This window comes from Varroa destructor, unplaced genomic scaffold (genome assembly GCF_002443255.2).
Source record: "Varroa destructor unplaced genomic scaffold, Vdes_3.0 BEIS01000007.1, whole genome shotgun sequence".
In the NCBI taxonomy this organism is placed as follows: Eukaryota; Metazoa; Arthropoda; class Arachnida; order Mesostigmata; family Varroidae; genus Varroa; species Varroa destructor.
This window is the reverse complement of record NW_019211460.1, coordinates 5,475,952-5,490,658: the sequence shown is the minus strand read 5'-3', so window position 1 is coordinate 5,490,658 and position 14,707 is coordinate 5,475,952. Positions and strand designations below refer to the sequence as shown.

The 14,707-nt window shown below is 38.8% G+C and overlaps 1 protein-coding gene across 3 annotated transcripts in view; it reads left to right on the top strand.

Annotated features, from left to right (window-relative positions):
* LOC111253836 (BMP-binding endothelial regulator protein-like) overlaps nt 1–14,707 on the top strand; it is a 118,248-nt gene that overhangs the window by 27,549 nt on the left and 75,992 nt on the right. For all 3 annotated transcript variants that reach the window (XM_086974156.1, XM_022813924.2, XM_022813923.2), the window contains one exon: nt 12,047–12,141. In XM_086974156.1, coding sequence (XP_086830282.1) covers nt 12,047–12,141 — 95 coding nt within the window. The remainder of the gene's footprint in view (nt 1–12,046; nt 12,142–14,707) is intronic.

The window sequence follows — 14,707 nt, the reverse complement described above, 5'->3', positions numbered from 1 at the left end:
CACATCGTCGTTGGATCGTGTACATATTGATCACGAAAATCCGTTTCAGGGCTACTGTTTTCTAATCTTACTATATGTCAAAAGTAAATGAATTGAAGTTGTTCCAGTCAAAACAATAAATATATTGTTAAACGATTGTATCAACTATTTCCACGACTGGGATATCTAAAAACGCTCGTTTTAGACAATACCAGGCAGTTAAGCAATATGTTCGAACAATTTCTGAAAGACAAAACCATAATTCATAAGTATTTCTCCCTTTACCGGCCCTCATTGAATGAAGCTTGTGAAAGAGATATAAGGAGAGTCAAGGAACATCTATATAAGGTAATGTAGAAGGTAGAATTGAGATGTTAGCAAGATTACTTTTTATCCGAAGCTATAACTATAATACAAGAAGGGCCGCGAAGAGAGGATATCCTAAGAAAAACCCATAAGTTTAAAATTGACTATCATGCTGCTATTCGAATATAAAATGACCCCACAAAAAAATTATTTCTAAGCTATGAACCCTTAAGACCCAGAAACCATCCTGTGAAGTCTAGTGAATTAATTCATAATGGTATGTCAACTAAACAAACAATGTTCGACAAATGTAAAAATGTTCCCGGAAACTACTTCAGGACCGTGTCCAGAGTATAATTCACATTCTACAGTAGGATCCTCTGCGCAAGCCGAAACTACACTTACAATAATCATAATCCCAATAATCTTCATACTAATACGATTTCGAAGACATTAGGCAGCTATTGTCTTATCTAAAGCTAATTTTTACCACTTCAGATTAGGCCCCAGTTTGGATGAGTAAAGGAAAGTACAGATAGTCCTGAGACACTAGCGCCAGTAAGATCACATTTATTCATGAGATTGTCAGGTTAAAGCCACACTTGCAATACTACTTTAAAGTATTTTCAAAGCTCAGTGAAATTCCCACATATATATTATCCTGCAAAAAAAAAGGTTCCTCGCATAGATTGCTTTGAATTACTCTGAGCTTCGTATAGGCAATTAAAAAAAAACTGCACTGCATCACAGGCGGTCAGCCTGACTAAGAGGGGACATTTCCGTCATCGCAGATTGTCTGCGACGACGGAAATGTTTACAGCTATATGGTAACGAAATTGTGTCCGTGGCCATTGGACAAAAAGGTCGAAGATACTGACGGCATTGCATTTTGTTTGCGGCCGAATGTCAAAATCCAGTCAAGCGAAACACTTCAACCGTAACATCTGCGGCTCTGCACTTAATACACGGAAACCTGAACTTTCGCCTTAACCGAACAACGTAAAGGTGGGAGGCCAAACATTGATTATTGACGATAGAGAAGATGAATGCGCTGATAGAAATGTATCCTCCGTTTTTGTTAATAATTCGATCTAAGGTAATACAGGGAGAATACCCTTGGCATTTGTATGGTCATTATACAAGCACGGGTAATCGACTCTTGTGTGATACAGGTCTTGGTTTGTTTAAATAATAATTAGTGGCCGTATTATCATTGCACTATTTCCGAAACCTACCTAATAATTATAATAAAAGGCGACCGTCAGAAGCTGTAAAGACGGGTGTAAAAGTTTGTGCATGAAACACGCAGCTCAGAAATACGATATACTAAGAAAAAGTTAACAAAAATAATAATAAAGGAATTGTGCAAGAAATGTATAAGGTAATTCATCATAGCTAAAAGATGATTTCTATATATTCATATATATACGATTAAGTTGATTTTTATTGGCTGGCAGGCACAAATGCTTCACAGCCACCACTAGTATGCTTATATAGCCGTAGATGTGTATTTATTCATAGTCCTAATTGTTTCGTATCATCTCGGTTGTGCAAATCAGATTGGATATATTCATCCTGCGGCATACGTTTGTTCGCTGTTAGCAAAAATTAATTCATTTGTCGCACAAGTTAGAAAACTAACGGCACAACTTTGTGCCTCCTAAGGACTCGCGACCTGACATGCCCTGATCAAGAGTGCTATTTTGGTTTGATACACAAAGCTCGCATTCTCGGTCATAGTTGATGCGCGTCTTACAGCTAAAACACATTGCACATAAGACACAACCGGGACTGCGCCTCCTGAAGCGACTTCCTCACGGATCACCTCCACGGCCTCCAGATTACACCATATGTGGTCCATGTGATTTAGCTACTATCGTGCTTGGCGCACCACCTTGGTCGTTCTCTCCGCTGGTATCCTTTGGGCCATTTTTTCAATTTTGTTCATCAAACATTAGTCTTTGTGATCTGGCCGGAAATTCCACGCGTTTGATTACCGCTTTTACCAGCGAATCCATACCGAGTGCATTTCTTGCCGTTTCAACGGCCCGGCGTAGAACTCTGTTATCGAATGAGCACTTTATATCGTCGTGTTCTGTGCTTGCACGGCAGTAAACGTAAATTATATCTAATTCGTATATTTATATATTTTTTATTCAAAAGTATGCTACGGTCATTTTCCTGTATGTCAAATGAGTATATTCTTTATGGGTTTTCCCGGCAATTGTACATTTTCCAAGTATCGAGTATTTGATATAACGGATCTAAAGCGTTTGCTAAATAATTATAGCTATAATATATAAAAATGTGATTGTCGGAAAATCTGGTGTTCCGATAGGAAATACATACGCGCGGTGGAAACTTTGATTTTTCATGTAACTTTAACACCTACTTCAACCAGTTGATAAAAAACAACTAAACAGTGATAAGTGAAATAAGGCAATTTTTATTGACAACGCTTAATTATTTAGCTTTAAAATAGAGCTATGTAAAATACTTCTATTATGACTAAGTGCGCGTGAGCGACTGAGTGCAGCAGCATTAGGGACTATTCAAAGGGCAAAGTTCATAGCGTGTCGAAATTTGTTTTGGCTGTAAAAGCCTTTTTCTGAGAATACAATAAAGATTCGAGTACCTTTTAACTCTTCTGCCAGACCTCTAACAAAAAACATTCGAACAGATTGTTTGTACGTTAGCCCCCTTACATACTTGACATTTATCCTCCACTTAGTCACAGGATTAATTATTGCTACGTATAGCACATAAACCATCCGAGTGAAGTCTTTAATGAAATGCCATTAACACGAAGTTAGCCGCAATAAGTGATTACATCTTCAAGACAAGCCACAGTTTTTCATATCTGATAGCTTTAGCCACCCAATTGAGGGGTTGCTAAAGCGTTGTCGTAAAATTTGCAAGGCCGGAGTAAACTTTTTAGCTCGGTTTTAGAGCTACTTTGCATAAAACAAAAGCAGTCAAAATAGGCCAAATATGCCGAGAAAGCTTCACGTTCGACAGCGTGTCTATAGTGTCGGGAAAAATCAAAACTGCCGTTCTTGTTCTTCACCAACATTACAGGGCATGTTCATGGGTGCTAAAAAAAAACTCGTGGTGATGTTGTTAACCAGTATTCCTTCGATTTGTGCCTCGACTCACGGTACGGCCTTACGAGTGTCACAACTGGATATTTTTATGTGACCGAATGAATGGTGGAATTCAGCCAACAGCTTCCACAATTAGTGCAGTTAATAGCCATCAAGACTCTTATACATATTGACTATGGTTTGTGATGTTGGTTCTAAATCCTGGTTGCTCAGCACTCTCGCAGACACCTTCTCCCTTCAGCATATATAGAGCGGTCCTCAGGGGCACGGTGCCGATTTCCATTAATAGCGATTCTGTTGAAAAGGTAACCCGTTATAATCCTTATTGTCAGGCGTCTCCCTATGGGAAATATTGCGACTTTTTTAGTGGACCTGACATTTTTGTGAAACAATTTCTTTTTCATACCATTAGCCCGCAAATCAACTTTGCCCAAAACAGCCTATGATATGTTTTGTCCGTTGTAAGTGAGATACATTTATACGTACTTCGTTTAGCGTTTGTCTCCAAATCTCTAACGCATTTCGTCTACAACAGCATTCTTTTGGAATAGAGAAGAACATTCGTATATGTCCCTGCGTCCGCACTCGTAACGGCTTAGATAAGTCAAAGCCAAGGAGTCGAGCTATTGGTTGCTCCCAACACCGAGATGAGCTTAAGCCGTTAGTCTTTTGTACTCTTAATTGGCTAGACCAAGCCTGCAAATTTTTTTGGCTTTGTCCTAACGAAGGAACTTGCGTCCGCAACTACTTGAACTGAATCAAACGTCAGAGCTGATTTCCAGTATGGTTCGCTGAGAGAAAGTAATTTAAATTACCGCTCTGTCTCGTAAGGTGTAGCTTTACCCGCCAGTTTCGATTAATGATAGTCACTAAGGGTCATTTAAAGTGATCAGAAGAGAAAGAGTATTTTCTTGCTTCATCACTCGACTTAAACCGATAATAGTTTAGATAATCCCACTTTAGCTGCTCAAGAAGACATGCTTGTCCAGGCCAGATTATGCCATAGGAACGATAAACTTCAGCGTTTTATAGTGAGCGAAACTTCTAAATTCTCCCTCTTACTTCGGTTAGCTTTTTTTTGTGTTTTTCTATTTACAATCAAATTCACTAATTTATGAATTTAAATGGATCTTCAGGCCGTAAATATTTGATTCGCTTATCTCTACATTTTGCGCATTCTGTTAGTTAATCTGCCATTTAAGTTAAACATTTTTTAGTTATTGTTTTCAGTTTAACTAAATATTGTCCTTTATTATTACTCGTCACTTTATTTGTAACACCAATTATCTGGGTAAATGAAGTGCGTTTGGCTTTCACACCGTACGGCTTTGCATTTTTTGCCGTAAGACGAAGACTGCCCCCGACTTCGGTGATGAATCCATCAAAATCCGTGCGTACAACTTCCCTTGAAGTTCATGCATTTATGCTACGAGAAATCTCATAATTGAGTTGGCAGGGAGCGCATTGTATATGTACTGTTTTGTGAAAAGCTTCTATGGTCAAAGTAACAAGTTTTTTTGTTTGATGTCCTGTGATGACACTATCTCCTCTGTAGTCCTCAGCATTCCAGTTAGCTGTTGTTTCGCTGAAGATTTTCTAGCCTGCAATCTTCGATGTATTTTACGTTTTCATCTTCGAGGAACAGAAATACAACTACCGAGAGTCAATTTTCAGCAGCGATATCATTGTTTTTATAATAATATTTTCCTGGTGGTACTCAATCAGATTATACTCGTGGTCAAAGACTTAATTCAAATATTTTTTAGGTTTAGTCTACTGCTAGTACGTACTTTAAATGCTATTCAAACTTTAAAATCCGCTAAGTAGCTCTGGACAAACTAATATATGATATAGCCATAGGACCTAGTAAATTCTCTGCGCGTTTGAAAGCTAAAAACACTTCCAATTTTTTTTGCAAATTTTTGGTTATCTTAAATGCTTGTGTTTTGTAACTTTGGAACAGAATCGGCACTTTGTTCTTAATACTTTTACGTAGTTATTTACGGGAGACTATAACGCGAAGACAGGCATAAATAATATATTGATCGGAAACGTTACTTTTATATTGCCATATGTGTGACGATAAATTATATATCCAAACTTATCAATTTCATGTGATTTGTCCGAATTAAGAAAAATTTACGTTCAAGAAAATCGTCATATTAAAAAATTAGAGGTCGCTTTTGCAGTCTACAATTTCTCAGACTGTCAACGTAGTGCTTTTCAGAATATTCGCCAGAAAGACTTAATTTTTCAGTCGATGCCTTTTTCTACGTACCATTCCACAATAGAACTGAGGAATGGTACGCCTATGGCAAGCCTATGGCGTAAGTACTGGGACTCAACTATTAATCTTATTTGTATTTATAATTTTAGATATATATTGCATAATGATTTATTGGTCCTTGCGCTATGGAATCGTGCTGTGGAAAATAAATAAGGGGAGTAATTTTAAAGCACCTACTCATCAGTTGTTTGTATTTCATGTTTATTTATTATATAAAAGTTTATAAGGCTACAGAATCCACCTAAATCAGATTCAACTAGAAGTCGTCAACTGGCAAAGCGTAAGGAAGCAGTGATTAAAAATTCGAAGATAGCCATGTGGGGGTGTTACTATGCGCGGAAACAGTATAGCAGAGGGCAAAGATGTCTTTTGCTGCAAGAGAAAGAAAGGAAACCTTGAGACGGCAATGATCTCTTTACATGATCATGATGCATCAACAGGCTGTACCCTGGAATACAACCTATTTTTCCTCCTTTTCATTCTCCCTTTTTGTTTCCTTATTTCGGCTACCCCTTCTTACATGCCCTAGTTGCGGTGTATAGATCCTTACAGGACTTGCAAATTCAGCATGCGTCTGAGTAGTTCTGGACCATTTCCTAACAACGACTTTTTCGTTGAGGGGGATTACCATCGCTGAACGTTCTTTCTTTCCAGCTTTAACCTTTTATGCATTAGTCGTAGACTCGCAGCTTTACTCGCCCTACTAGGGCTCATCAAGAGCTATAGTGAATGACCGTGCAGATGATGGTGAAGTTGGCATGCTTACTACTTTGCGAGGAGAGCTATTTTGACAGAACTGAGGAATAGCGTAGAAATAGAAAAGAAACTCGAGTGAAGTTAACCAAAGGTCAACATATAGCTAAGTCCTTTTTTCCGCGAGTAACTAATCATGTTTCTTATCCATTGGCTATTACGGTAACAAGGGCTCACTTCAACGATAAAAGAAAGACCTGCATGGTGTTGGTCTTCCTGTTTAGTCGGGATATCTATGCGCAGAAAACGTTTCTTTGTTTGTTGTTCGGTTTTTACCATGGTTTTGTTCTTAATCTTCGTAAGATGTTCGATAAATCATTGTATTGAAAAATCACAAACAGGTTTTACGTGCTTAATTTGTATGGCAAGATCTATTCACTGTTTTCAACTTCAACTCTCTGCATTATAATACGCAAACGCTTGAGAATAATTCCGGTAGACCACTGGGAATTCTTATTTTCGCGGAATCATACACCCATATAGACTGACTCTTGCCAAAGGTCGATCCTGTGGCTAAGTCTTTATAATTACACCGAAGTGTCTCAGGCCTAATTAGGATCTTTTAGTCGTTATTATTTGTTTGTTCTTCTACGTAAGTATATCAACAAACCTTTTCACTACTCCTTTCGATTGTGAATGGAATGAAGCGATTCATTTATGTTTGATGCCTATAGACTGAAGTCCACTGAATGTCAGATTGACAGTTTATGAGTTTCAAAACAAAGGAAATCTATACTATATCGCAGATCAAGCTGAAAGGCACAGCATTATAGCGCCGTGGTTTGGTCGCCCTTGGTATTGTGACAACTAGTAATTTTTTTTTCTACTACTGAGCTATGTTCTTGATGGAAACACAACGTAATATCCACCTCGAGGAAAAGAGCTGCAACACAGTTTTTCATTATATCCAAATATAGCGCACTTGTTTGCGCAACACATTTTTGTACGGAAATAAAAATATGTACATTCAACGATAAAATATATGAGGCGGGGTATGTTGGTGGCAGCCTTGATGTTTTCAAACAGTAGTACAATATTGTTTTTAAACGTGGAAAATGAGAAAGAAGTTGCTGGTTCCGATTCGTGACCAACAAAATTAACATTACACTCTAAGGCATATACGAATTTCGTTTTCTGGAAACACATATATTTGCGTAAGTGAACGGTCTTCTCCCCAGATCTTCCTTAATATGATTTTTAAAATCAATCCAGTCCGTGCCTCCAGAGGGTGGGACTCGCAAGCTCAAATTTTTAAATAGATTTAAGAGTACGGTACCCAGATTGGGATTTTTTGTTTCTAAGACTGTGTCTAAATAAAAACAGACTTTTTAACAAATTTTCCTCCATGTGCTAGAAGTGTCATGCCTGACGGTCATATTTATTCAGTACAACCATACCACTATAATGAAAACTTCGATTCACGACTTAAACTACTCATTAGTCACTCTCAAAGTATTCATTTTTCGTTCGCAAATAACCTCTTAGTTGTAATTATGTGTGAAACAGTATTGATAGGTATAAACTCGTCAGTGACGCTCAAATAAGCTAAAGACAATATCCCGTGAAATTATACTTTAGGTTGATAGCAATCCAAGGGTCCCATAATTGCAAGTGTCCAAAACGGCAAAAAGCCTAAAGGGTGCAAAAAATATTAACCATTGGAGCTTTTCTATGCAATCTGCCTATTTATTCATATTTTTTTATTTCTAAAGCGGCCCTTAATTTCTATAGCGAAGGTCTCGTTGTATCAAAAGTGGCGTACTGAGCTAGTGTGATAAATTTCTAAACCGTTGAAATTTACATTCTAATGGGAATCTTCCGATTGATTTCAAAAGCCACTTGAAAATTGGAAATAACGATACCATAGAATTCGGGCATTAAAGGAAGTTTTTTTTTGTTATTTTGGTAAAGTTTTGTCCAACGCGGAGAGATTGGACAATAGCTCATCTTTTGCGGAAAATTGCGGAAACGTTGCATTGCAGAGCTTACTGTTTTATTTTAGGAATAGCACATTTCTTTCAAACACCAAGAGTAGTGGATCAATTTATGCGCTTTACGAGAAACAACGCAGTAAAATTTGTCGGTATTTAGGCGACATGTCCTTATACACCAAAAAACCCGAGGGCTTCGTTTGCGCCTGTTGCGAGTACCGGACGGTTCTGATGGAATGAATCGCCATATATATTGGGAAATGAGTATAGAGTATTATTCTCGCTCAAGGCGTACATGCACGGTGTTATTGCAAAACGCTGCAAATGACAACATTTCGTCTACTCATGTTACCGTGGCAAAATATTATAATATTTGCGGAGTCTCGTGCGCCACGGAGAATAACGTGGTAGCGGGCCGTAACTGACGATAGGTTCTTCGAGTGAGATGAGGCGATCATCTATTGGCCTTGCGCATTGTGAGTGGTCCACTTACTAAGATAGTTACCAAAAGATTAAAAACAATTTTTGAAACCACGACAATCTCGTTTCCCTGCGGTAATTTTAACGGCCATCGCTGAAGTCATGCACAAACAGCCTAATTCCATTACAGGTATAAGCAGAGTGTGTGTTACTCATTAAGGCAATCGGTAATCTTTTCTTTAATTGCGAAGTCCAGATAACTAGGAATTCTGTTGCGAAGTGTGTCGCGTTAACATCATCCGTTGTTAATTGAACGAGTGGTATACCTTGACATTTCCAGGTGATCTCTTGATGCATATTTTTGGAGGGTTAAAATTCTTGATGAAAATTATCGGAGAGCTTTTTAAGTCGCATGGTATGAGGTGATAGTCCCGATATCTCATGGCTTTCGACGACTTTAGTCCTAAAGTGAATTGAGTCGGCGTCATTCAAAACCCGACTGAACACTTGCTTTTGGAAATATATTGATGCAAGAATTGGTAATATCTCGGGTCGTAAGATTAACACGTACTAATGTACATGATATCGCAAGAAGTATCCATGAGAGTTTCGAATAAAAGGGGCATAGATAACGATAATTTTGCCTCGACTTGTCTCTAGGTGGAAGCAAACATCACAATCCCATATTCTCCTGTGTCACTTAAGAACCGTCTATATGTGAATATAATCACATACTACTCAGCGAAGTCGTGTTGGAGTTCTTTAGCGTTCTCGGCGCGTCGAGAGTTGTTGTGGGGAATGGAGACTGAGGTCATTTTAAGCCCCATTATACTTCGTCAACTTGCCCCGAAGGTATGAGCGTTCGTGGAAGTCCTAAGCGCGAGAGAAGTCACTCAACAGGAAAGTTCCATTCGTGAAATGGAAAGCTCAGTATTTGTGCAGAAGCTTGGCATAACCCTATGTACAGGTCATTACGGTACTGTTCTGTGTCATTAATTTTAAAGATAGTCCTGTCTTCATATATATTCAGTCATTTGACAGAGGAGCATATTTCGGCTTGAAAGTGGCTACCGAAAATTTTCAGGAGGTCTGCGTTGTACGGAACACTTATTACGATATTATGGCATGATTAACGTGTTGCTAGCCCTTTTTGCGGCCAGCGAAATCATCCATCTCTGGGTAACGACGTTCATAAATTAGACAGGTATGGTCTGCGTATAATGTACCTGGATTTTTGGTTGCGTAAAACGGGTCGTAAATGATATGCTTCAGTACTAACCTGCGAAGTTCGGACTTCTGCGCGACTCAGGATTTTCATCTGCACACCTTTACCATACGTTTGTGTTTGGGTTACTCGTTGTGCTAGAGTAAAACGTGGATACGCAGTAGTCTTTTTGGTTTTCTTTAACAGGTGATCGTGTCATCGAGTTTCCGTATAATAATGTTTTTTTTACTAGAACATTGGATCAAATTTAACCATAAACATCGCTGCCATGTGAAGAAGGTACTGTTGGTACGGGTAGCTTGCCTGATGCAGATGGCTAAGTGCACCAGCCTGACTAATAATGCAGTGATACGTGTAGTAGCAGGATCCTATGTAGTTTCCTGTTATGAGAACACCTTCACCGTTAGTGTTTCGGTAGCGGAAACGATGTGCCGGGGCGCTGTGCACAAGTTGCGGCAGCTTTGAAAAACGATTTCTACCTTTCCGGCTTTTGGCGTGTTAACGTGCAACCGTGCACGCGTAGTAGTCGTCGGTCTTAACCAATAATGATACGAATTTGGCGTACGACTTCTTTGCTGCGGAGAGACGAAAACAAAGATTCGCTTATTGGAATACAACCTCTAGCATTTTAGTCTAGACAAAGTACAATGTATAGTCGGCATTCAATAGTAGCTGAGGATTTTAGAAATGTATTTAAAGGTCATTACATGGCTCGTTATGTACTGAAGTTAGCAGACATAATGAAAGGCCTGTTGTTTAATTCAAAAAGGACTGTACGTTCCCTTAGGAAAAAGCCAGCTCACACCTAACGACGTCGTCTGAAAGAACGTACTGTACAAGCGTTTCGGTTCTGCATAGCGCATAGAGCATTCAGGACAGATTAACTTTTTGCTTTACGTTCTACACAGTACACAAAAATGCTTTCCCGCTTTAATGTTAATGTTTAGTGATGGCAAACCTTGTCCGTTGGTCCGACACTTGCGGGTAAAAGGTTAGTTTGGTTCCGTTGGCTTCGGTAAGCGTCGAAAAGTAACAGGGAAAGCGTCATATGAGTCTTAATCGACGGTTATCGTCGAGCGCATCAAAAGGCTGCGTAGCTTGTAAAGTGTGAGGACTCTTCCAGTCAATAAGACTCGGGTCGGTGTCTGGGTCCTGTTGTGGATCGGAATCGGAAAAGAAGGCATATTGATCGGTCAGGACGCTGATCATCATCATCAACGCGTAGCTTGAGAAGTGATTGAAGAAACCATGGAGCGAGTTCTGGACGTTTGCTGCGCTGATCTTCGTGCTCTCTTCACTGCACACTGCCTAAAAGCGGAGGCTCTTGACTAGCGGTATTTCTGCGTTGTGACGCAGGCTGGTTGGCCCCTTGAGCGTTACGACAGCGCGTACAATTGCTCGCCATAGTGATCAGTGGGATTCAGTTTCACTGGTACTGACGAATTAAAAGACAAAATATTTACGGCGCTTACATCCAGCACATTTTTCGTGTCACCTAGTTGGAATATACGGTGGTTCGTTCTCAATACGCTCGTCAGTGATTCATGAATGCTGTATTCATCGATCGCCGCGGGTAACCGTAACGTTATAGGCGAGAAGACAACTTTTCACTTTAGAAACAAAACCATGTGTCGAATAAGTGAACGAAGTTATACATTTGATGATATATCAGCGCGAACGATGCTGAAAGCTGTCACGGTGTTTCAACGTGCTGATGGTGTTGCTGAGTTACTTTCAAACATGTAAACTAAAAAAGAAGTTGCTGCGTGTCTTCACGGCCAACCAAATTAACATTATCTATAATGGAAATCAAACCTTTACCTCTCGGGACATTTCCAATCGACTTCATTTTTCGCTTGGTCTTCCTAGGGCAAAACTATGACCGTCAAAAATCAGTCCAATACGTTAAAGTTAAGAAATAGATTTGGATTCAACAAGACATACTATCTAAGAACTTCAGTAGCTTGTAGAGTAGATAGATAGATAGATTGGGATGACACTTTTAACTTTCTAATTGGTATCACACCCTTTTTAATTTCAGGTAGTTACATAAAATGCAGCCCGGAGCAGGAAGGGCGTGACGTGCCAATCTCTATGATCTCCAAGGATAATCCCTGTATACACTGTAAATGCCAGGTTAGTAATGCTCATATATTGTCTTGCAATGTACGCATTTATTATGCAGTTGTATCTCCTGTTCCCGAACTTAGTATTGAAGTTATATCAGCTTTAGATTAGACAAAATCATGGCGTAGGTATACAGCTATCTAATGTAACTTCAACGTTATACTAATGAGAAATTCTGCTTTATATATGAAATTTCAAATGCCATAAGAATTCGGTTACACTTCGAGTACCGCAAAGATTATCTTTAAGCTCTCCACGTGTTGATCTTAGGTCTCAAATAGAGGGGTATGCTGACCATATGAAATCAAATGGGCCTTACGATAGTATTAAGAAGAAGGTCGATGTAGTCATCAATTCATACGGTCGGCAGTGTTAAAACAATGTTATGTACTGTAAGGTAATGTATTTTATTAGTGGCAAGTAATTATATGTTGACCTCTGTACCATCAATATGATTTTATGTATAATTTGGCGATAATTACATCCTAAGCCTATAAACCTTGTATGAGGCGTAAGAGCTTCTTATCGAACCTTCATGCTCATACTGACGAAAGCTGTTTGTAGGGCAATCTATGGCTGCTCTTTGGAAAAGATGTTAGCTTTTACTAGACTGACAAGCGCGCAATTGGACTGATTTGACCCATTGTTGTTACACCCAGCCTATCGAAAACTATAGCCCCAATATATAGTAATAGGTATCCTTCTTAGTTATCCTATTCTACTTAGCCCGTTCTCCCATTGAAATGTTTTCACAGTCCTGTTCCTTTGGTGCAATTATTGTCTCTAGCTGTTCTAATATGAACCAATTTAATTTAAGACTGGAATAGGAATACGTTGGATCTTTTTTACCTATCCGTTGTTTTTTTTACTTCCACTTGCTAATCGAAAATACTCACTGTCCTTTGTAAATTAGTTTTGAAGGTAATGAACAGAATTTCACATCGACTTTAGACTCCAAAGGTGGAGCTTCCAAATAAAAAGATCACCACGGGTTAGTTGTGAATTGTGTGGAAATATTAATTGTGGTCATATTGAGAAACACCTAAATTATATGAAACATACTCAAACATTAAAAACTTGGGGAAACAGCACAAAGAAACACGACCTATGTCAAAAGAGATTATGGAGCAAACAAACGATATGCTACTGTTTCGAAGTGCCAAAACATTGGATTGCCAAGCGTACTAACGCTAGCCTTTATTAGAAATTATTGATAATTATATTACAATATATTTTAAATGGACTAGCGGTTATAACTTGTTACGATACGTAATTCTCTGTATGAATTTGTAATGGTATACAATAAAAAATAAAGTTTTTATTTGTCCGATAAAGTTCTCTATATCGTTTCGACATTTGTTCGTTTATTTTCTAAATGAATAGTGAATAAACATTTATAATATAAAAAGCTTGCCAATTTTAGACATATGCTCTGTGCTCATTATCGTGTTACTGCTACAAATCATTTTCTGATAGAGTAGTACTAGAGAAGACGCGGTCTTCTGGTAACTGTGTAGGAAAGCTGGATTACTGTTAGGCTCGGTAACTTTAGGTTAGAGGTGCCATAAAGCTCACGCCCGTCTGTACCATGGCCCCCATGAACTTGTTCAAGTCTCTTTCGGCATCTGGTTTCTGCACCTCTTTCTGGTTGCCGATAAAGTTGGACCATCTAAAGCTAAGGACAACGCAAGGCACTAGATCAGAAGGTGAGGTTTTTGGATTACTACATATTAGATTGATGTATAGGCGCTAGGACCTTCAAAGAGATTTTAGGACATTTAAAACTATCTTGTAAAAAGCTGTGGTTTCAATTCTTTAACACTTTTTTTAATGAAAGGTGGTTGAAAAGCTTTCCTGTGTCGCTGCTGGATAGCATCCAAGTTTTCCGCGTGAGTAGCGCATTGAGAATAAGTGCTCCGATAAGCCAACCCTTTACCTGGTTAGCATGTAAGAAGCAGTCAGCGCGGATAGGTTGTCTAATCTCTAAGAAAGCTTAAAAAGACGATCAAGATACACGGGCGTTAACGAAATCATCTAAAGAACAGAGGTGCCGAACACCGTGAAGCCAGATAGTTTTCGTTTATTACCTCGAATGGCTTTCGCAGTCCGGTGTCGCAAACCCAAAACGCTTCATTTGATACTATACAATTGACATATTGATTTGTAAGTGTCCTGCATATACCAGCCGTGTTGTGCTTGGGACACAGCATCATAAACTGGGATAAACAGGGGAGCACGCGGACTCTAAGGAGAAATGCACATATGTAGTAGTCGATATCGTTTGATGATGATTTCGTTAGAACTCTAGTGGCACTTTAGCAAGAAAACGAGTCCTTTCCTTAGAAATCTTGCCGAACGTATTGAACGACCTACGCGGATTGTCATATTATCGGAGCAACTTTAAAATAAAACTGAAAAAACATCTTTATTATAAAATTTTACGTTCTCCGAAAGAAAATATCAATGAAATTGATTCTCGACTGAGAATCAGAAAACGAAATGGATGATACTCAAAAATTGTTGGCTCTTTTTTCGACATAAACTATGTTCATTACGATAAGATAATCTCAGTCTT